The sequence below is a fragment of the Lithobates pipiens genome, unplaced genomic scaffold (genome assembly GCF_037356315.1).
Source record: "Lithobates pipiens isolate NorthernLeopardFrog02 unplaced genomic scaffold, aLitPip1_a1.2 Scaffold_30, whole genome shotgun sequence".
NCBI classification, from domain to species: domain Eukaryota; kingdom Metazoa; phylum Chordata; class Amphibia; order Anura; family Ranidae; genus Lithobates; species Lithobates pipiens.
The window spans coordinates 8,132,841-8,156,901 of record NW_027507791.1 but is presented as its reverse complement, the minus strand read 5'-3'; the positions used below and the strand labels follow the sequence as shown (position 1 = coordinate 8,156,901).

General features: G+C 44.8%; 1 protein-coding gene across 8 annotated transcripts in view; it reads left to right on the top strand.

Moving 5' to 3' along the window:
- Positions 1–24,061, top strand: part of NRXN3 (neurexin 3) — a 464,077-nt gene that overhangs the window by 319 nt on the left and 439,697 nt on the right. For all 8 annotated transcript variants that reach the window (XM_077463585.1, XM_077463586.1, XM_077463584.1 and 5 more), the window contains exon 2: positions 9,670–9,831. In XM_077463585.1, coding sequence (XP_077319711.1) covers positions 9,730–9,831 — 102 coding nt within the window. In that variant the 5' untranslated portion in view covers positions 9,670–9,729. The remainder of the gene's footprint in view (positions 1–9,669; positions 9,832–24,061) is intronic.

Here is a 24,061-nt window from a genome sequence, read left to right as displayed (position 1 = left end):
CCCTGGAGGGGCACTCTGCTAAGTAAGGTGAGGGCTGGTGAAGAAAAACCGGGAAAAGGCAACATTAGAGGGACAAGAGGTTAAAAATAGCATATTATTGTACAATATCATGCAACAAGCGTGCAACCACAGACATCCATAGTCATGTGACTGGGGCACTCTGGTAGTCATGAATAGACACTGGTTCTTCCATTTAGGTATGTCCCATATAGATCCATACAGTTCTATAAAATATACAAAAATATACAGGGGAGCAATATCACATCATATGTTCTGTTCTATGTGGAATTCGGAGCACTGGAAATTCGTATACACCCATAGTGATGGAGGAAAGTCATCACTCCTACACATCTCAGCTTTATACGTGTCGTAGAATTCGTACGCAGCTTATTCACACATCCCAGGAGATGAAGCGGATAATATACACACACGCAGGGGCTTCAGATATTGCGGTTATCACAAGATCTCGGCTTCTAGAGAGCAGAGAGATTTGCACGCTGCGCGGCCCTTTGCGGTCTGATACCGTCACGTTCTTTTATAATATTTCCTGTATAAATGCGATAAGAGCAGATCTGAAACCTGTCCCTGATCCTGGGAACCTCGGTCCTGAAAGATGGAATAAAATCTAGCAAATTAGTACTTTAATTACAATTGACATTATAAAGTCACTGGCCATGTTTGTAATGAATAAGCCGGTAAGCAACACAATTTACATTCCAAAATTACCGGCCACGTTTGTAACCAATAAGGCCATACAAATTACACTCTAAAATTACTGGTCATGTTTGTAATGAAACAGTCAATAGAACCATCCAATTTTTACTCCAAAATTTGTAACGAATAAGTCGGTAGGGCAATACAAATTATACTCAAAATTTTCTGGCCACGTTTATAATGAATAAGCCATCTTTTTTACACTGTAAAATTACTGGCCATGTTTTTAATGGGTAAGCTGATAGGGCCATCAAATTCACATTACAAAAATAATGTAATGAATAAGCCTATAGGGCTTGTAATTGGTGGGCCTATAGGACTATCCAATTCACATTCCAAAATTACCTGCCACGTTTGTAATGAATAAGCCTATAGGGCTATCCAATTTACAGTCCAAAATTACTGGCCACTTTTGTCATTAATGGGCCTATAGGACTTTCCAGTTCACATTCCAAAATTACCGCCCACATTTGTAATGAATAAGCCTATAGGGCCACCCAATTTACACTTTAAAATTACTGTTCATGTTTGTAATGAAGAAGCTGGTAGGGCCATCCTATTTACACTCTACAATTGTCAGCCACGTTTGATATGAACAAAGCAGTAGACTTGTCCAACTTGTACTCCAAAGTTACTGGCCACATTTGTAATGAATAAGCCTATAGGGCTATCCAATTGACATTCCAAAATTACGGTCTGTGTTTGTAATGAATAAGCTCATAGGGCCCTTCAATTTCCATTCCAAAATTACTAGCCACGTTTGCATTGAATAAGTCGGTAGATCCATCGATTTTATATTCCAAAATTACCAGCCACGTTTATAATGAATAAGCCTAAAGGGCTATCCAATTCAGATTCCAAAGTTACCGGCCATGTTTGTAAATAAGTCGGTAGGGCCATCCAGTTTCCACTGAAACTTTCCCAAGCACATTTGTAATGGATAAGTTGGTAAGGCCATCCAATTTGCATTCCAAAATTATCAGCCACATTTGAAATGAATAAGCCTGTAGGGTCATCCAATTTGCACTCTAAAATTACCGGCCACATTTGTAATGAGTGAGCCTGTAGGGCCATCCAATATAAATTCCAACATTACTGGCCAAGTTTGTAATGAATAAGTCTATAGGGCTATCCAATTTACAATCCAATAACGGTCACATTTGTATTGAATAAGCATGTAGGAACATCCAGTTTAAATTCCAAAAGTATTGATGAATAAGTCGGCAAGGCCATCCAATATTAATTCCAACATTACTGGCCACGTTTGTAATGAATAAGCTGGTAGGGCCATGCAGTTCACATTGTAAAATTCCCAGCAACATTTGTAATGAATAAGCCGGGGGAGCCATTATCTCAAGCATGCTATCAATTTATAAGAAGAATTTGTTATTGGCCGCGGTGATGTCATAGAGGACAGTTCTCGTGTCACTTTCTTGCTTATAATGTTGAATCTCTTTGTGTTGCGGTGACTCATTCTGGGATTATACCGCTTCCCAGGTGGAGAACGTAAGTATAACATGTGGGAGGGGGAAAGCCATGAGAACGCGTGGATGAGTCACATGGAGCGTGACGGAGAGTGTGCGGGAGACAGGGGAGGATTGTGAGGTCTGTGCGGAGTATGGAGGGGTAACCCTGAATCATTCATGTATTGTGTCATTGCTACTAACCAGCTCCTTTCCAGACTGTACTAACACCCTCTAACTGATCATCTTTGTTTTATCTGTTTTTTATGTTCTGATTTTTTGTTGCGTTTTTTGGATTTTGACGACCCTTCTGTTCACAGTTTATTCAATTTGCTTTTTTCCCCACTTTTCCGCAAAGCACTCAGGCATTGGACACGCTATGGTAAACAAACTACATTGTCTGGTAGATATCATTCTTATTTGTCAAATTAATTTTCTGGATTTGCGGTGTGTTTTTTTTTTCTTTTCTTTTCTTTTCTCTTTCTCTCTCTCTTTCTCTCTTCACAGCGTGTTGTTCCTTTCTTCTGATCCCTCTCCCTCCTCCGCCACGACAGAAATAAATAAATGACCCCTAGTGTTGTCCATCTCTGGCCAGGCAGTTTGTAGCCGACAGCTCTGGGTCTTGTAGTTCCCTTGCAGCTAAAGAGCCACACTCGGCCGGCTTATGATCTATATAGGCACAGGACAAGTATAGATCATGCCCTACCCCCCCCCCCCCCAACCCTTGGAGTTCCATGTATTCATTGACTGTCACCAGAGCAGCCTGTGCCCCAATCACATCATCACCAGCTCATCATATTTGTACCATTGTTCTAGATTTATTTATTTGCGCTCATGTCTGGCGGTTCCCAGTCTCTCTGTCTCTCGGGGTGGGGGTAATGGCACCCTGTCTTAGAAGCCACCCCGACACTTTTCATTTCACTCTCTGCATGCTGTTGTGTCTCCATGTTATCAGGAAGGCTGGAGTGCTGGTGGCTGCCGGGGGAGTCACGCGCTACGTGGTTACCGCTGCCCATTTCTCAACCCCATTCTTCATCCTGCCAATTAACAAACGATTTTGTGATTTTTTTTTATTTTTTTTATTATAAACTTGGAGAAGACCAGTGTAGCTGCTGTTCGTATGATGTAATAAGCCAGCAGAGATCTTCCAGCATAGGGAGACTCAAGATGTTGCTAGGGGTTCCTTGAGCTGTGTTTGATTGACCTCCAAGCTGATGGTGTCTACATAGTTCCAGGAGCAGCAACACTTGTTAAAGCTATCACAGGTGTCTCCAAACTTTATAAACAAAGGGCTCGTTTATTGTCATTCAGACTTTAGGGCGGCCCGGACTGTGGCCAGTGGAAGGCCATGGTCCATCATTTGTTCTAGTGGGAGGAATAATGTTCTATTTTTGGTATTCAAGGGAGGAATAGTGCCCTATCCTTGATATTAGGGTGAGTAATGATGCCCCATCATTGGTGTCAGTGGGAGGAATAGTGTCCCATCATTGGTATCAGAGGGAGGAATGGTGCCCCATCATTGGTATCAGTGGGAGGAATGGTGCCCCCTCATTGATGTCAGTGGGAGGAATAGTGCCTCATTATTGGTGTCAGTGGATGGAATGGTGCCCCAAGGGCCAGATAACGGCATGCAAAGGACCACATCTGTCCGCGGGCCACAGTTTGCAGACCACTAAGCTATTATGATGACACCAATAATCTTTTTAGCTGCCAAGAATTGGGGCATTGAGACCGCCACTGTAAGTGCTATGTTTCAGTGTGTTTTAGCAGAAATTCCCCAAGACTTGAAAGTTATGTCAAATGCTCCTCATGGGTAAAACAATTGAGATTGAAAGTCTGCTTTACATCCTGCCCCAGAAATGCAACAGGAAGTATGAGGCATTCCCTTCTTAGTTGATAGGTGTTTCCATTAGAACAATCTACACTACAAAGCCAAATGTAGAGAGAACCCCAATTGGTGTAGTAGTGGTGGACAGCAGTGGACCTTCTGACCTGCCCAAATCATCTCATGGTTTACCGTGGCTCTAATTTTAGTTTGGATCCTGGTAGACTGTATAGCTGCCCATAAATATACAAAGCACAGTTCTGCCTGTTATAAACACTCTGTGTTCGTAGCACTGCTCCCCTAGTTCATGAATAGGACATGTTTTCTGCATTTTGTATCTAACGTCCCTTTAGGACAGGCATATTCACCCTGTGCTATCAGTGCTGCTCATATTAGTAGTGCTGAGCACATAGCACAGACCCTCTAAAATGCCCCATTATGGGGTATAGACTGGCCCCCTGCTCACCTTTCTGTTTGGGAGATTGAGTCTTCTTTCCCAAATTGTTCTATACTTGATGGAGGTCTGTGGAGGGTCTAATATTATTTCTAAGCATTTCATGCATTCTGAAGCCTATCAAGGGAAGTTCACAGTGTCATGTGCTTGGTGTTGAAAGCCCCAACTGAAGCCAACATATGTAGGAGCTCCAATCTTGTGCTTCAAGAAGCTACAGGATGGAAAAATTGCAATGTGAGCATCCAGTTGCATCAAAGCCAATATTGAAGACTTTGGCTCAATGATAGGCCAAGTGGACTTCCTCCCTTTTGTCTGATTTATACAGTAATTAAGCATTTTACAATAGCGCTGGAGTCCTCTTGGTTCAGATCAGTTGACAGCCATGTCTCAGACTTTTCAGACCGATAATGGGAGATGACTTCCAGGGATGCTGTCGGTGAGCTGGTCGTATGTAAATGTCACAGCCAACAGTGCCCCAGCCGACCACAGATCTCATAGTACCCATCCAGAATTTCAAGATCCAAACTTGCCCACTTCATCAGGGCTTAAAGATAGGAAACCATGTATGTCTGAGTTGACTTGACTTGTTTCAAAGTACAAGACCATGTGGTCAATCCTTGGCATTGTTCACATGGCTGGAGATAGATGAGATGAGGAATTTCTCTTATTACAATTTTTTGTTGGCAATTTTATGAATTCATGCATCCTGAACATTACAGCAAAGGTATCCTACACTATAATTACAAGATCTTCTCTGTGCTGCTTCTTGGTAATCTGGAAAACATCACCTATTAGCGGCACTGTTGGAAAGGTTTATGATCCCCCTCCAGTCAGCCCTCCAGCCTTCCCTCTCACCCATCACCTCTAACCAACTAACCCAGTAACTCTTCACTCCATGTGTCATTGTCAGTCACCTGGTTGTCTGGTTCAGGTCTCCGGACTGGGAGGTATAGAGGGGGTGGGGTCGGACCTCCAGGCATGCGTGTTTTTGGTTTTCTCTCCCTTTCTGGTGGCGGTTTGGGTTTGAGAACCCTTTTCTCCCTTTTTATTGCACTCAGACTCCGCTAGGTCTTGCAATAAAGATGCATCTCTGGTTTGCCATTGGTTAGTTTGGGGCAGGTGGTGGTACCAGTGCTGGGCACTGCACAAGGTGGAGGATCTGTTATAGAACATAGAACATATGGCTGTTTGCAGGATGTAAAAGATTTTATCTGAGATAGTATCGTCCAGGCCTTCAGCAAAGAGAACTACGTGTCAGCAACTGAACACAGCACTCTACACCACCAGGGGAAGAGAGGTGGACACGGTATGTGGAGGCTTCTTGGTGACTCCTCTCTGAGGTGTCTCGGTCTGCCCCAGGACAGTTGGAGAGTCGGTTCCACAGAGACTTTCTCAACTCACAAAAAAGGTGTTATTGGAGCACCGGACTCAAAGATAATTAATTTTTATAGGTGATTTCTACCTCTAGGAGGTGGCTCCCAGTCATATGGGATGTCCCTAGGGTTCCCTGAAATAGTCCAGAGTGTAAAGGATGAGAGCACTACAAGTTAATAAGGAGCCCAGTAAAATTGTATTAATTGTGATAACAGGTGAGAAGCTAAACCAACGCGTTTCTGGGGCTCTAATTCCCACTTTATCAGGGCTGAGAAACGAGATAATATATAATATAAATAAAAGGTTGCTTTCCATGACTGGCTGTTAGCCTTCTCTCGTTATGGTCTAAATAAAGGATAAAAAAAAAAAAATGGGGTGTAAGAAAAAAGTCAAATATGTGACCTACTGACATAAATGCACAGCACTTTTTACATCCGCTTAATGTACAGTAAGGGAAAAAGTATTTGAACCCCTGCTGATTTTGTATGTTTGCCCACTGACAAACAAATGATCAGTTTATAATTTTAATGGTAGGTTTATTTTAACAGTGAGAGACAGAATATCAACAAAAAAATACAGAAAAATGCATTTCAAAAAAAGTTATATAAAAAGTTATATGACTTAGTACTTGGTGGGAAAACCCTTGGCAATCACAGAGGTCAGACGTTTCTTGTAGTTGGCCACCAGGTTTACACACATCTCAGGAAGGATTTTGTCCTACTCCTCTTTGCAGATCCTCTCCAAGTCATTAAGGTTTTGAGGCTGACATTTGGTAACTCGAACCTTCAGCTCCCTCCACATATTTTCTATAGGATTAAAGGGGTTGTAAAGGTCGTTTTTTTTTTTTTTTAAATAACAAACATGTTATATGGCCCCAATCCTCCTCCTCCTCTGGGTTCCCCAGCGGCAATCCTGGCTCCTCCCTGCATCGAGTGCCCCCTCTGAGACCTGCATTTCAAGGGGACACTCATGCAGGCACACTTTGAGTCCTGCAGCTGCATCCATTGACAGACAGTGGGACTTGGCCCCGCCCCCCCCGGCTCCCATGTCACTGTGTCACTGGATTTGATTGACAGCAGCGGGAGCCAATGGCTGCTGCTGCTATCAATCTATCCAATGGGGACCCAAGACAGTAGCTGGAGCTGCTGGGCTCATTCTTATCGCTGGAAAGATCGGGTTCAGGTAAGTAAAAGGGGGGGCTTTGGGGAACTGCTGCACTACAGAAGGTTTTTCACCTTAGTGCATAGAATCCATTAAGGTTAAAAACCTTGAGGGTTTACAACCCCTCTAAGGTCTGGTGACTGGATAGGCCATTCCAGAAACCTATAGTATTACTTCTTGAGCCACTCCTTTGTTGCCTTGGCCATGTGTTTTGGGTCATTGTCATGCTGGAATACCCACTTATGACCCATTTTCAATGCCTTGGCTGAAGGAAGGAGGAGGTTCTCACCCAAGATTTTACGGTACATGGCCCCGTCCATCATCCCTTTGATGTGGTGAAGTTGTCCTGTCCCCTTAGCAGAAAGACAACCCCAAAACATTGTTTCCACCTCCATGTTTGACGGTGGGGGATGATGTTCTTGGGATCATAGGCAGCATTCACAGCGAGTTGAGTTGATGCCAAAGAGCTTGATTTTGGTCTCATCTGACCAGAACACTTTCACCCAGTTCTCCTCTGAATCATTCAGATGTTCATTAGCAAACTTCAGACGGACCTGTACATGTGCTTTCTTGAGCAAGGGACCTGCAAGATTTCAGTCCTTCACGGCGTAGTGTGTTACCAATTGTTTTCTTGGTGACTATGGTCCCAGCTGCCTTGAGATCATTGACAAGATTCTCCCATGTAGTTCTGGGCTGATTCCTCACCGTTCTCATGATCATTGAAACTCCACGAGGTGAGATCTTGCATGGGGCCCCAGACCGAGGAAGATTTACAGTTATTTTGTGTTTCTTTCATTTGCAAATAATAGCACCCCCGTTGGCACCTTCTCACCATGCTGCTTAGTGATGGTCTTGTAGCCCATTCCAGCCTTGTATAAGTCTACAGTCTTGTCCCTGACATCCTTGGACAGCTCTTTGGTCTTGGCCATGGCAGAAAGATTGGAATCTGATTGATTTGCTTCTGCGGACAGGTGTCTTTTATACAGGTAACAAGCTGAGATTAGGATCACTCCCTTTGAGGGGGCGCTCCTAATCTCAGCTTGTTACCTGTATAGAAGACAACTGGGAGCCAGAAATCTTGCTGATTTGATTGGGGATCAAATACTTATTTCACTCATTAAATTGCAAAACAATTTATAACTTTTTTTAAATGTTTTTCTGGATATGTTTATTGTTATTCTGTCTCTCACTGTTAAAATAAACCTACCATTAAAATTATAGACTGATCATTTAAATCAGCAGGGGATCAAATACTTTTTTCCCCTCACTGTATGTCCAGTTTGAAAGCCCTGATGGAGGGATGAACGCGCTTCCTACCTTTTATTATTATTCATAAACATACTACCATGCTAAATTTATTAAAGACGGAATCTGGTTAGGAGCCCTTCAGCCAGGAAAGGACATATCCGAGCAATCCTTGTATGCTCATGGGGTTTATCCGAAACACTCCTTTTCTTAGAATATGAGTCCACATGTTGTGTATTAAAAAAAACTTCTTCCAATATCAGGAAAATACAGAAATGACCAAACAAAACCCCCATAAAAATCAAATAGCACAGTACTGTACACAAAATCACATCTGATTCAATTATAATTATTCTGTAAAGCTGAACCTCCATTCAAGCAACTAAATCCACAGATGAAATACATAGAGGAGAGCCGTTTTCCCAGCCACGGTAGTTTCATTTTTGTCCATTCAAGTCCTGAGATTTACACAGCTCTGCCACACAGCACAGCCCTATCTGACACGGGAGGATACCTGCATTTTTATTTTATTTTATACTGCAGCTTCACTTTCACTTGCAGGTCTCAACCTAACGGCCTTTGACCAGACAGTGAAAGGAGAAGCAGCCAACTGTTGAACTCATCTCTCTGCCCCTCTGCTCTCTCCTCCTATCAGCATGCTAGTTACACTGCAGCCCACCCGATTGGCTTCTTGTGCTGCTTTTCCCGCTCTGTCTGGGCTGTGCTGTACCGGGGGGTTGCAAGAGGCCGATATCAAGTCAGGTTAGCACACATTTACACTGATGGGGAAGACTCTGCCTTGGTCCTCCTGCTTCCCGTGGATTGACACTATAAGGAGGTGAAATAATCCAGCACCAGGACTGTAATGAGCCCCGGTATGTTATAGCCGGAGACGTTGGCGGAGTTGAGGCGCCTCGCCACCACCGTACAGGAACGAGGCTGTAGGTGCTGTGCTCAGCGGGCTGTTCACACGCACGGCAGCATTTCATGTTCTGCCTGTGGCCTCCGAAGCATTACACAATGAATGTCGGTACTAATGAGCTTTTACACTCCCAGGGATGTGGGCTGAATTTTTAGGGTTGTGGGGGGGGGCGGGAAGGGGGGGTTCACCAGCTACGGGAGTCGTATGTGCCGTGGGTGTCTGGGCTTTGGTATATCTTGAACAGCGTGTGCCTCCCAGGGGCCACATTCTCTCTCCAGGGGCCACATTGTCCTTCAGAACATGAAATGCTGAGGCGCTGGGTCTGGAAGGGCTCCGGGTAACCACGTTTGGTCTGTAGATGTGACGCCTGCGATTCCCGAGCCGCTTTCGGACGATGCGATTGGATATCCAGACCTCAGGCCTCATTGTGGTAATGAGAGATTTGCAGTCTGGGGCTCGCCATGTGCGGTAATGGGGAGAATGACGCCATGTCCCCTTCTTTCCTTGTAAGGTCACCATATCGGTGGATGGGATCCTGACCACAACCGGCTACACCCAGGAGGATTACACCATGCTGGGCTCCGACGATTTCTTCTATGTTGGGGGGAGTCCGAGCACGGCCGACCTACCGGGGTCCCCTGTCAGCAACAACTTCATGGGCTGCCTAAAAGAGGTAAGTGACCCGCAATTATTTATTTTTTTCTTAGTGGGATGTCATCTTATAAAATAGCGTCTGCTTTTTCTTTTTAAAATGTAACTTCACTTTTGGTGTAAAAATAACAAATAACAAAAATATAGTGCAGTGATGGTGAACCTTGGCACCCCAGAAGTTTTGGAACTGCATTTCCCATGATGCTCAACTACACTGCAGAGTGCATGAGCATCATGGGAAATGTAGTTCCAAAACATCTGGGGTGCCAAGGTTCACCATCACTGGTATAGCGTATACAATTGCGACACAAGTTATATTGTATTTGTAATTGAATGTTATTAAAAATGCCTTTTTCCTTCAGTTCTGTAATTTTCTGTGAAATGCAATGTGGCAACCTGGAGGTGTTCTGTATTCAGAATGTGTACAGAACGCCCCCCCAAAGAAACATAATTTCCTGCTTGTGTGATTGGCTCACCGATTTACCCAGAAGTCTGCACTAAGATACTAGTCAGATATCAGGCACCCCCTGCAACAAAATTGCCATTTTTGGTGAGATACTCCCAATCTAAAGGGATGCAGACCCCGCCACTTTCCTCATTGGAGCCCTGCAGTTGCAGCAGCTGATTAATAATTGAAACCACTCCCATTAGACTTGGACACAAACACAGCAGAGGGATTTCTTAAGAATATCAAAAGGTAGGAATCTGCAAATAAAATTGTTACAATCCCTGCATTGTACATAGCTCTCCCTGAGGGGAATGTTTTTTCCTTAATAAAAGTGGAGTGGAGTTGCAGGAAATGTTTCCATTTTCATTACCTTATTTTATATCCAGTGATGTTATCACTGGGACTCTGTGCTTCTCTATGTGATGCAGGCAGATCATGGCAGGTAATGCCTACATGTGATGCTAAACCTTCATAATTGAAACTGATACCCAATTGGATGTCTACCTGCCACAAAATGGGACAGGCTCTATCTGTCTTGCTGCAGCTTCTAATGCACACTGAGGCCGCGTACACACGGGCGGACTGTTCGCCCAACTTAGTTCGTCAAACAATCCGACAAACAGTCCGCTCAAAATTTGCATGAACGGACTTGACCACACACGATGAACGAACAGTCCGCTGAAAGCGTGCGCGATGACGTGAATGGCACGTACGACGGGACGAAAAATACGACGTCCAATACACTGCAATGCAACCTTCGCCGTGTAAATCCTTTCTGAGCATGCGCGAAACTTAGTTTGTCGAACAAGCCTACACACGAGCGGACTGTCCGCTCAAACCAAGTTTCAGCGGACTGTCTTACGGGAATTCCGAAAAACTTTGTTCGTCAGACTGTCCGCTGAAACTGTCCGCTGAAGCCCACACACGAGCGGACTGTCCGCTGAAACACTGTTCAGCGGACAAAGTTGGGCGAACAGTCCGCCCGTGTGTACGCGGCCTGAGAGACGCTCACAGTGTGCAGTGGAATCAGAGTGAGCCACTTCAGTCCAGGAGAGGAACCAGTACAACTGTGCAAGACTGGAAGGAAGGTTGGAGGTCAGATTTAAACTAAACCTTTCAGTAACACATCTTTATAAATAAGCTCCTAACATGGTCGTAGTAGTGTGAACCGAGCCTAAGTGTGCTGTTATAAGTTACAAAATTCCACTTTTTTGTTGAGTTGCTGCTGTTATATGTCCCTGTCCTACAGCATTTTACTAATGGCAACATTTATTTCATTTTTTTATGTATTTATTAATTATGTGTTAATAATCCTATATTATTTGCCATTTTATTTTACTAATTATAACATTTATAACTTCATTTTAGTTTTATTTACTATGCATTCATATTCTTTATTTTACTAATGATAACATTTCTAATTTTATTTTAGGTTTATTTACTATTTTATTTATTTCGTTATTTTACTAAGTATTAATATTTTGATTTTATTTTACTTGTTTTATTTATTTACTTTTTTAAATATTATTCCTATTTTATTTGCTATTTTATTTGCTATTTTACAAGTATTTTACTAATTAGAACATTTCTAATTGTTTTTTATTTATGTTTTATTATGTATTAATACTCCTATCCTACTGCTATTTTATTTATTTATAATGTAATAATATTTTTTTTTTCTAATGATATTGTTTTTCTAATAATCACTTCCCTTCTGTCCATAGTACATAAACCTCCCAGACTGGAGCAGCGCCAATGTGGTTGGACATACCCGTATGCAACAGTCTGGATGTGTGACTTACTGTGTCCACCGGACACAGCTGATCACTGATCACTGTACTGGGCCGCTGTAAGCGTCCCTGGTACCATGTGATTGCTGTAACCAATCACAATGAGCATATGACCAGTAGTAAACAATGACATTTGCTACTGTGTGAGTGTTGTGATTGGTCAAAGCAATCACCTGGTACCAGGGCCAATCAGAGAGGCCCTGTACTATGTGATAGCTGTGACTAAGCAATCACAAAACTCACACAGTAGTAAACAAGGTTTCATGAATAAAACCTTTACACACACTAGTCATATTGTCCCTAATCACTGCCAGACCAGTTACAGTGTTCCTGATCACTTCCACACCATTCCCACTCCCCCGTTCACCGCCACACCAGTCCCAGTGTCCCTGATCACCACACCAGTGCCAGTGTCCCTGATCACCACACCAGTGCCAGTGTCCCTGATCACCACACCAGTCCCAGTGTCCCTGATCACCACACCAGTCCCAGTGTCCCTGATCACCACCCCAGTCCCAGTGTCCCTGATCACCACCCCAGTCCCAGTGTCCCTGATCACCACCCCAGTCCCAGTGCCCCTGATCACCACCACACCATTACCACTGCCCCTAATCACCACCACACCATTACCACTGCCCCTAATCACCACCATACCGGTCCTGGTGCACCTGATCACCTCCACACCGATCCCAGTGCCCCATTTACCGCCACACCAGTCCCGGTGCCCCTGATCACTGACACACCAGACCCAGTGCCCTGATCACCGCCATACCAGTCCCAGTGCCCATGATCACCACCACACCAGTCCCAGTGCCCGGATCACCGCCATACCAGTCCCAGTGCCCCTGATTATCACCACATTATTCCCACTGCCCCTAATCACCATCACACCAGTCCCAGTGCCCCTGATCACCACCACATTATCCCCACTGCCCCTGTTCACCATTATACCAGTCCCAGTGTTCCTGATCACTGCCACACCAGTCCCAGTGTTCCTGATCACTGCCACACCAGTCCCAGTGTTCCTGATCACTGCCCCACCAGTCCCAGTGTTCCTGATCACTGCCCCACCAGTCCCAGTGTTCCTGACCACTGCCCCACCAGTCCCAGTGTTCCTGACCACTGCCCCACCAGTCCCAGTGTTCCTGATCACTGCCCCACCAGTCCCAGTGTTCCTGATCACTGCCCCACCAGTCCCAGTGTTCCTGATCACCGCCCCACCAGTCCCAGTGCTCCTGATCACCGCCCCACCAGTCCCAGTGCTCCTGATCACTGTTTCACCAGTCCCAGTGTTCCTGATTACCGCCACACCAGTCCCAGTGTTCCTGATTACCGCCACACCAGTCTCAGTGTTCCTGATCACCGCTACACCAGTCTCAGTGTTCCTGATCACTGCTACACCAGTCTCAGTGTTCCTGATCACTGCTACACCAGTCTCAGTGTTCCTGATCCCCACCATATTATCCCCACTGCCGCTAATCCCCTTTACACCAGCCCCAGTGCCCCTGATCAATGCCACACTAGTTATATTGTTCCCTAATTAAGGCCATGCCAGTTACAGTGTCCCTGATCATTTTTAGCATTTTTTGCATTATGTAATATATGCTCCTAGAATGCCTGAAGGTGCTCCTTGGAGTTTGAGCCTCTCTCTGTGGCCAGGCTGTGAAAAAGTCTCAGGTGGTATCGCTATCGCTATAATCAGGGGGTCTAGCAGAATGTATTTTGGAGTATAATTGTAAGTATGCCCATGTCGTGTGTGAGCAATACCTTGTTAAAATGACAACTTTGTGAAAAAAATATTATTTTCCAAAAAATTGTGACAAAATATTGCAACTTACAACTCAAAAAAACTTACAAGGCCCCTGAGAAAAAAATTGGATTGTCTACTTTCCAAACAGGTCATTGGTGGATATTTATACTGTCCTGAAATTTTCATGCCTTAGGAAATGAGATGTGCCATCAGAACATCAGTACTAGATTTTCAAATATACAGTATTCACAAAAGTGAGTACACCCCTCACATTTTTGTAAATATTTTGTTCTATCTTTTAATGTGACAACACTGAAGAAATTACACTTTGCTACAATGTAAAGTAGTGAGTGTACAGCTTGTATAACAGTGTAAATTTGCTGTCCCCTCAAAATAACTCAACACACAGCCATTAATGTCTAAACCGCTGGCAACAAAGGTGAGTACACCCCTAAGTGAAAAGGTCCAAATTGGGCCCAATTAGCAATTTTATCTCCCCGGTGTCATGTGACTCTTTAGTGTTACAAGGTCTCAGGTGTGAATGGGGAGCAGGTGTGTTAAATTTGGTGTTATCGCTCTCACTCTCTCATACTGGTCACTGGAAGTTTAACATGGCACGTCATGGCACAGAACTCTCTGAGGATCTGAAAAAAAGAATTGTTGCTCTAAATAAAGATGGCCTAGGCTATAAGAAGATTGCCAGGACCCTGAAACTGAGCTGCAGCACAGTGGCCAAGACCATACAGTGGTTTAACAGGACAGGTTCCACTCAGAACAGGCTTCCCATGGTGAACCAAAGAAGATGAGTGCACATGCTCAGTGTCATATCCAGAGGTTGTCTTTGGGAAATAGAAGTATGAGTGTGGCCAGCATTGCTGCAGAGGTTAAAGGGGTGTGTATGTGTGTGTGTGTGTGTGTGTGTGTGTGTGTGTGTGTGTGTGTGTGTGTGTGTGTGGGGGGGGGGGGGGGGGGGGGTCAGCCTGTCAGTGCTCAGACTATACACCGTACACTGCATCAAATTGGTCTGCATGACTGTTGTCCCAGAAGGAAGCCTCTTCTAAAGATGATGCACAAGAGAGCCAGCAAACCGTTGGCTGAAGACAAACAGGCTAAGAACATGGAATACTGGAACCATGTCCTGTGGTCTAATGAGACCAAGATAAACTTATTTGAATCAGATGGTGTCAAGCGTGTGTGGTGGCAACCAGGTGAGGAGTACAAAGACAAGTGTGTCTTGCCTGCAGTCAAGCATGGTGGTGGGAGTGTCATGGTCTGGGGCTGCATGAGTGCTGCCAGCACTGGGGAGCTACAGTTCATTGAGGGAACCATGAATGCCAACATGTACTGTGACATACTGAAGCAGAGCATGATCCCCTCCCTTCAGAGACTGGGCCACAGGGCAGTATTCCAACATAACGACTCCCAACACATCTCCAAGATGATCACTGCCTTGCTAAAGAAGATGGGGGGTAAAGGTTATGGACTGGTCAAGCATGTCTCCAGACCTAAACCCTATTGGGGATCTGTGGAGCATCCTCAAACGGAAGGTGGAAGAGCGCAAGATCTCTAACATCCATCAGCTCTGTGATGTCATCATGGAGGAGGGGAAGAGGACTTCAGTGGCAACCTGTGAAGCTCTGGTAAACTTCATGCCCAAGAGGGTTAAGGCGGTGCTGGAAAATAATGGTGTCCACACAAAATATTGACACTTTGGGTCCAACTGGGACATTTTCACTTAGGGGTGTACTCCCTTTTGTTGTCAGCGGTTTAGACATTAATGGCTGTGTGTTGAGCTATTTTGAGGGGGACAGCAAATTTACACTTTTATACAAGCTGTACACTCACTACTTTACATTGTAGCAAAGTGTCATTTCTTCAGTGTTGTCACATGAAAAGATAGAATAAAATATATACAAAATGTGAGGGGTGTACTCACTTTTGTGAGATACTGTGTATCCAATAGTTTATGGACTCTTTCCTACAGACTAAATAATGGACATTGATTTGGGTTATTTTGACCAAAGAAATGTAGCAGAATAATTTTTGGATTCAATTCATGAAGAAAGATTTGTTTGCAAAATTTTATGACAGAAATGAGGAAATAAAAAAAAATTAATTCAAGGTGCAACAGCACTAAAATCTGAAAATTGGCCTGGGCAGGAAGGGGGTAAAAGTGTCTTGTATTGAGGTGGTTAATATCACTATTTTAATATCTATTACTGATAACCATTTTATTCTCACTCTGTATCTTCACCCCCCTTTGTATGGACGTGTAGAGATCGATCCTCTTCTCAGAGCCATGATAGTAGACTGCCAGTATGTGGGGGCACTCTGCTCATAGTTCTTTGTGATTCTCCGGTCCTGGCAGGGTTAAATCTGGCACCATACCTGCCATATCGGAGATTCAACACATGACCGCCGCGAGCATATGATTAATAGCCTCCATCGCCATAACGTTCTAATAACCCCGACACCGCGTCTGCCTTCAGCTGCTTTTTCAATCTGTTTTAATCCCGCTAATTGCTATACATTTATTTGGATTGCTGGCACCTGCGGGCTGCGGAATAATGTCTATTTTATGTCCTTTTTGTTCTATCTCTGTTTATACCCCCCCCCACACACACACACACACTCGGTTAAAGGAGAAATTGTTAAATATTTCTAGCTGTGAAATGTAAAAATCAATTACATTTAAATATTATTAAAGTTTCCGAAACTTGTCGATGCTCCCGCACGGCTGTTTATCTCAGGGGATTAAAGAGTAATACTAGACTGGTAGGCAGATACCATGAAGATGTTGCACTGAAATGAAAATGATGGACCGAAAACCGAAAATTCAGGATGCACATGTCTGAAAACCGAAATGGACAATTTTTAAAAAAATACATATATTTTTTATATATATAATTGTATTACATTTGACTTTTTACAGTGCCTTGAAAAAAGTATTCATACCCCTTCAAATTTTGCACATTTTCTCTAGTTACAACAAAAAACATAAATGTATTTTATTGGGATTTTATGTGATAGACCAACACAAAGTGGCACATAATTGTGATGTAGTAAGAAAATGATAAATGGTTTTCAACATTTTTTTACAAATAAATATGTGAAAAATGTGGCGCACATTTTATTTTTTCAGCCCCCTTTTATTATGATACCCCTAACTAAAATCTAGTGGAACCAACTGCCTTCAGCAGTCACCTAATTAGTAAATAGAGTCCACCTGTGTGTAATTTAATTTCAGTATAAATACAGCTATTCTGTGAAGCCCTCAGAGGTTTGTTGGAGAACCATGGTGAACAAACGGCATTGTGAAGGCCAAGGAACACACCAGACAGGTCGGGGATAAAGTTGTGGAGAATTTTAAAGCAGGGTTAGGTTATAGAAAAATATCCCAAGCTTTGAACATGTCACGGAGCTCTGTTCAATCCATCATCTGAAAATGTAAAGAGTTCGGCACAACTGCAAACCTACCAAGACATGGCCGTCCACCTAAACTGACAGGCCGGGCAAGGAGAGCATTCATCAGAGAAGCAGCCAAGAGGTCCATGATAACTCTGGAGGAGCTGCAGAGATCCTCAGGTGGGAGAATCTGTCCACAGGACAACTATTAGTCGTGCTCTCCACAAATCTGACCTTTATGGTGGAGTAGCAACAAGAAAGTCATAAGAAGTCCAGTTTTCAGTTTGTAGGAAGCCATGTGGAGGACACAGCAAACATGTGGAAGAAGGTGCTCTGGTCAGATGAGACCAAAATTGAACATTTTTGCTTAAAAGCAATACGCTATGTGTGACAGAAAACTAACACTGCACGTCACCCTGAACACACCATCCCCACTGTGAAACATGGTGGTGGCAGCATCATGTTGTGGGGATACTTTTCCTCAGCAGGGACAGAGAAGCTGGTCAGCGTTGATAGGAAGATGGATGGAGCCAAATACAGGGCAATCTTAGAAGAAAACCTATATATAATGCTGCGTACACATGGTCGGACTTTCCGGCAGAAAAGGTCAGACGGAATCATTTCATCGGATATTCCGATTGTGTGTGTGCTTCATCTGACTTTTTAAAAAAAAATTCTGATGGACCTAGAAATAGAACATGTTTTAAATCTTTCCGACAGAATCAATTCCTATCGGGAAAACCGTTCATCTGTATGCTGTTCCAATGGACCAAAAGTGATGCAAGGGCAGCTATTGGCTATTGAACTTCCTTTTTCTAGTCCTGTTGTACGTGTTGTACGTCACCACGTTCTAAACAAATGGACTTTGGTGTGATCGTGTGTAGGCAAGTCCGTTTCAGTGGAACTCCATTGAAACTCAGTCGGAAAAAGCGGCAGAGTTTATTCTGACGGGAAAAAACGGTTGTGTTTACAGGGCATTAGTCTTCAAAAGACTTGAGACTGGGGCGGAGGTTCACCTTCCAGCAGGACAACGACCCTAAACTTACAGCCAGAGCTACAATGGAATGGTTTAGATCAAAGCATATTCATGTGTTAAGGCCCATACACACGATCAGACTTTTTGACAAGAAACATGCAAATTAGCTGTTTTGGTGCAACATCCGACTGTGTGTACGCTCCATCGGACAAACTTTTTTGGTTTTCATCTGACTTTTGTTGGCTGTGCGAACGGACAAACTTTCTGGCAACAAAAGTCCGATGGAGCAAAGTCCAATCGTGTGTACAGAAAACCATAGGACTTTTGTACAAAGTACAAACAGGCATGCTCAGAACCAATGCAAAAGATCAGACAACAATACAGAAATTGACCAAAGGTGGCGGTAGAGAGCAGAAAAACCACGTGATTTGGTGAAAGTTGGCTGAAAAAGTTCTGCTGTGTGTATGCAATACAAGTTCAGGGCTGATGCTCTTTGTACAAAAATCCACAGGAAAGTTTGTACAAAGTCCGATCGTGTGTATGAGGCTTTAGAATGGCCCAGTCACAGTCCAGACCTAAATCCACTTAAGAATCTGTGACAAGACTTGAAAATTGCTGTTCACAGACGCTCTCCATCCAATCTGACAGAGCTTGAGATATTTTACAAAGAAGAATGGGCAAAAATGTCACTCTAGATGTGCAAAGCTGTAGTGATGGCCGAACGGTTCGCCCGGCGGTCGTTTCGCGGCGAATTTCCGACTTTCGCCGTCCGCGGGTTCGAACGCCTTTTTCCGTCGTTCGCCCCGGCGGACTTACGTGTTTAATGTATACAAGAACTTTAACCTTTCGTGACACGTTTATCATGTGTTACAGGACAACCAATTGAGACATGACAGCTCATGGACACTTGGACATTCCCCCTAACCTATAAATACACCCGATCCGGTGGCCATTTTACATTCTTTCTTCTGTCACTGTAGGGAAAGGATCCTGTGTGAGTAGGGACAGAGAAAACGCTAGCTATTTGGTACACAAAAGTTCTTTTCAGGACTGGTATAGGTGTTAGGTCAGCAGCCTGAGTTTCTTTTGTCAGTTTAGATAAAGGGACAGAGCGCTGTATGCTGCTATTTTAGGGACAGCTCAGCCAGATTAGTCTTTCTTCATCATCATCATCATCATCATCATTAGCTGTTACTATCAGGTCCACAAAAGAGCTGTTCCAGCTAATCGTTCCAGCCTACTCTTTTTTGCCAATTTGTATAGGGACAGGCAGGAAGCAGTGTGTCAGGCAGTGAGGATAATTTTAAAGACTTGCTGTTACTATTAGTTCCACAAAGGTTCTTTTCAGGACTGGTATCAGTGGTACGGTAATAGGCTTGTACACGTATAATATTCTTTCTTCCAAATATAGAAAGAATATTATACTTGACTGCTGCCCTTCTGCTGCAGTCTGCTAATCATTCACAACTCACTTGTTCCACAAAAGTTCTTATAAGGACTGGTAACTTGGTCTGTCTAGGGTGCTACGGTACATAGGCTTGGGTGCGGTACAGTCTGCTGTTCTGTAAGGACCGCTATCGGTCCACAATAGATAGGGTTGCCGTGCACTACTGCTGACCGCTGCCCTATACTGCAGCAGTCCTTCAGCGGTATAGGGACTGACGCACAGTCTGCTAAACACTAATACACAACCTGCTTGGTCCACAAAAGTTCTTATAAGGACTGGTAACTTGGTATAGGGTGCTACGGTACATAGGCCTGAGTGCGTTACAGTCTGCTGTTCTGTAAGGACCGCTATCGGTCCACAATACATAGGGTTGACGTGCACTACTGCTGACCGCTGCCCTATACTGCAGCAGTCCTTCAGCGGTATAGGGACTGACGCACAGTCTGCTAAACACTAACACACAACCTGCTTGGTCCACAAAAGTTCTTATAAGGACTGGTAACTTGGTATAGGGTGCTACGGTACATAGGCCTGAGTGCAGTACAGTCTGCTGTTCTGTAAGGACTGCTATCGGTCCACAATACATAGGGTTGCCGTGCACTACTGCTGACCGCTGCCCTATACTGCAGCAGTCCTTCAGCGGTATAGGGACTGACGCACAGTCTGCTAAACACTAATACACAACCTGCTTGGTCCACAAAAGTTCTTATAAGGACTGGTAACTTGGTATAGGGTGCTACGGTACATAGGCCTGAGTGCGTTACAGTCTGCTGTTCTGTAAGGACCGCTATCGGTCCACAATACATAGGGTTGCCGTGCACTACTGCTGACCGCTGCCCTATACTGCAGCAGTCCTTCATTGGTATAGGGACTGACGTACAGTCTGCTAATCACTAACACACAACCTGCTTGGTCCACAAAAGTTCTTATAAGGACTGGTAACTTGGTATAGGGTGCTACGGTACATAGGCCTGAGTGCGTTACAGTCTGCTGTTCTGTAAGGACCGCTATCGGTCCACAATACATAGGGTTGCCGTGCACTACTGCTGACCGCTGCCCTATACTGCAGCAGTCCTTCAGCGGTATAGGGACTGACGCACAGTCTGCTAAACACTAACACACAACCTGCTTGGTCCACAAAAGTTCTTATAAGGACTGGTAACTTGGTATAGGGTGCTACGGTACATAGGCCTGAGTGCGTTACAGTCTGCTGTTCTGTAAGGACCGCTATCGGTCCACAATACATAGGGTTGCCGTGCACTACTGCTGACCGCTGCCCTATACTGCAGCAGTCCTTCATTGGTATAGGGACTGACGTACAGTCTGCTAATCACTAACACACAACCTGCTTGGTCCACAAAAGTTCTTATAAGGACTGGTAACTTGGTATAGGGTGCTACGGTACATAGGCCTGAGTGCGTTACAGTCTGCTGTTCTGTAAGGACCGCTATCGGTCCACAATACATAGGGTTGCCGTGCACTACTGCTGACCGCTGCCCTATACTGCAGCAGTCCTTCATTGGTATAGGGACTGACGTACAGTCTGCTAATCACTAACACACAACCTGCTTGGTCCACAAAAGTTCTTATAAGGACTGGTAACTTGGTATAGGGTGCTACGGTACATAGGCCTGAGTGCGTTACAGTCTGCTGTTCTGTAAGGACCGCTATCGGTCCACAATACATAGGGTTGCCGTGCACTACTGCTGACCGCTGCCCTATACTGCAGCAGTCCTTCATTGGTATAGGGACTGACGTACAGTCTGCTAATCACTAACACACAACCTGCTTGGTCCACAAAAGTTCTTATAAGGACTGGTAACTTGGTATAGGGTGCTACGGTACATAGGCCTGAGTGCGTTACAGTCTGCTGTTCTGTAAGGACCGCTATCGGTCCACAATACATAGGGTTGCCGTGCACTACTGCTGACCGCTGCCCTATACTGCAGCAGTCCTTCAGCGGTATAGGGACTGACGCACAGTCTGCTAAACACTAACACACAACCTGCTTGGTCCACAAAAGTTCTTATAAGGACTGGTAACTTGGTATAGGGTGCTACGGTACATAGGCCTGAGTGCAGTACAGTCTGCTGTTCTGTAAGGACCGCTATCGGTCCACAATACATAGGGTTGCCGTGCACTACTGCTGACCGCTGCCCTATACTGCAGCAGTCCTTCATTGGTATAGGGACTGACGTACAGTCTGCTAATCACTAACACACAACCTGCTTGGTCCACAAAAGTTCTTATAAGGACTGGTAACTTGGTATAGGGTGCTACGGTACATAGGCCTGAGTGCGTTACAGTCTGCTGTTCTGTAAGGACCGCTATCGGTCCACAATACATAGGGTTGCCGTGCACTACTGCTGACCGCTGCCCTATACTGCAGCAGTCCTTCATTGGTATAGGGACTGACGTACAGTCTGCTAATCACTAACACACAACCTGCTTGGTCCACAAAAGTTCTTATAAGGACTGGTAACTTGGTATAGGGTGCTACGGTACATAGGCCTGAGTGCGTTACAGTCTGCTGTTCTGTAAGGACCGCTATCGGTCCACAATACATAGGGTTGCCGTGCACTACTGCTGACCGCTGCCCTATACTGCAGCAGTCCTTCATTGGTATAGGGACTGACGTACAGTCTGCTAATCACTAACACACAACCTGCTTGGTCCACAAAAGTTCTTATAAGGACTGGTAACTTGGTATAGGGTGCTACGGTACATAGGCCTGAGTGCGTTACAGTCTGCTGTTCTGTAAGGACCGCTATCGGTCCACAATACATAGGGTTGCCGTGCACTACTGCTGACCGCTGCCCTATACTGCAGCAGTCCTTCAGCGGTATAGGGACTGACGCACAGTCTGCTAAACACTAACACACAACCTGCTTGGTCCACAAAAGTTCTTATAAGGACTGGTAACTTGGTATAGGGTGCTACGGTACATAGGCCTGAGTGCAGTACAGTCTGCTGTTCTGTAAGGACCGCTATCGGTCCACAATACATAGGGTTGCCGTGCACTACTGCTGACCGCTGCCCTATACTGCAGCAGTCCTTCATTGGTATAGGGACTGACGTACAGTCTGCTAATCACTAACACACAACCTGCTTGGTCCACAAAAGTTCTTATAAGGACTGGTAACTTGGTATAGGGTGCTACGGTACATAGGCCTGAGTGCGTTACAGTCTGCTGTTCTGTAAGGACCGCTATCGGTCCACAATACATAGGGTTGCCGTGCACTACTGCTGACCGCTGCCCTATACTGCAGCAGTCCTTCATTGGTATAGGGACTGACGTACAGTCTGCTAATCACTAACACACAACCTGCTTGGTCCACAAAAGTTCTTATAAGGACTGGTAACTTGGTATAGGGTGCTACGGTACATAGGCCTGAGTGCGTTACAGTCTGCTGTTCTGTAAGGACCGCTATCGGTCCACAATACATAGGGTTGCCATGCACTACTGCTGACCGCTGCCCTATACTGCAGCAGTCCTTCAGCGGTATAGGGACTGACGCACAGTCTGCTAAACACTAACACACAACCTGCTTGGTCCACAAAAGTTCTTATAAGGACTGGTAACTTGGTATAGGGTGCTACGGTACATAGGCCTGAGTGCAGTACAGTCTGCTGTTCTGTAAGGACCGCTATCGGTCCACAATACATAGGGTTGCCGTGCACTACTGCTGACCGCTGCCCTATACTGCAGCAGTCCTTCATTGGTATAGGGACTGACGTACAGTCTGCTAATCACTAACACACAACCTGCTTGGTCCACAAAAGTTCTTATAAGGACTGGTAACTTGGTATAGGGTGCTACGGTACATAGGCCTGAGTGCGTTACAGTCTGCTGTTCTGTAAGGACCGCTATCGGTCCACAATACATAGGGTTGCCGTGCACTACTGCTGACCGCTGCCCTATACTGCAGCAGTCCTTCATTGGTATAGGGACTGACGTACAGTCTGCTAATCACTAACACACAACCTGCTTGGTCCACAAAAGTTTTTATAAGGACTGGTAACTTGGTATAGGGTGCTACGGTACATAGGCCTGAGTGCGTTACAGTCTGCTGTTCTGTAAGGACCGCTATCGGTCCACAATACATAGGGTTGCCGTGCACTACTGCTGACCGCTGCCCTATACTGCAGCAGTCCTTCATTGGTATAGGGACTGACGTACAGTCTGCTAATCACTAACACACAACCTGCTTGGTCCACAAAAGTTTTTATAAGGACTGGTAACTTGGTATAGGGTGCTACGGTACATAGGCCTGAGTGCGTTACAGTCTGCTGTTCTGTAAGGACCGCTATCGGTCCACAATACATAGGGTTGCCGTGCACTACTGCTGACCGCTGCCCTATACTGCAGCAGTCCTTCATTGGTATAGGGACTGACGTACAGTCTGCTAATCACTAACACACAACCTGCTTGGTCC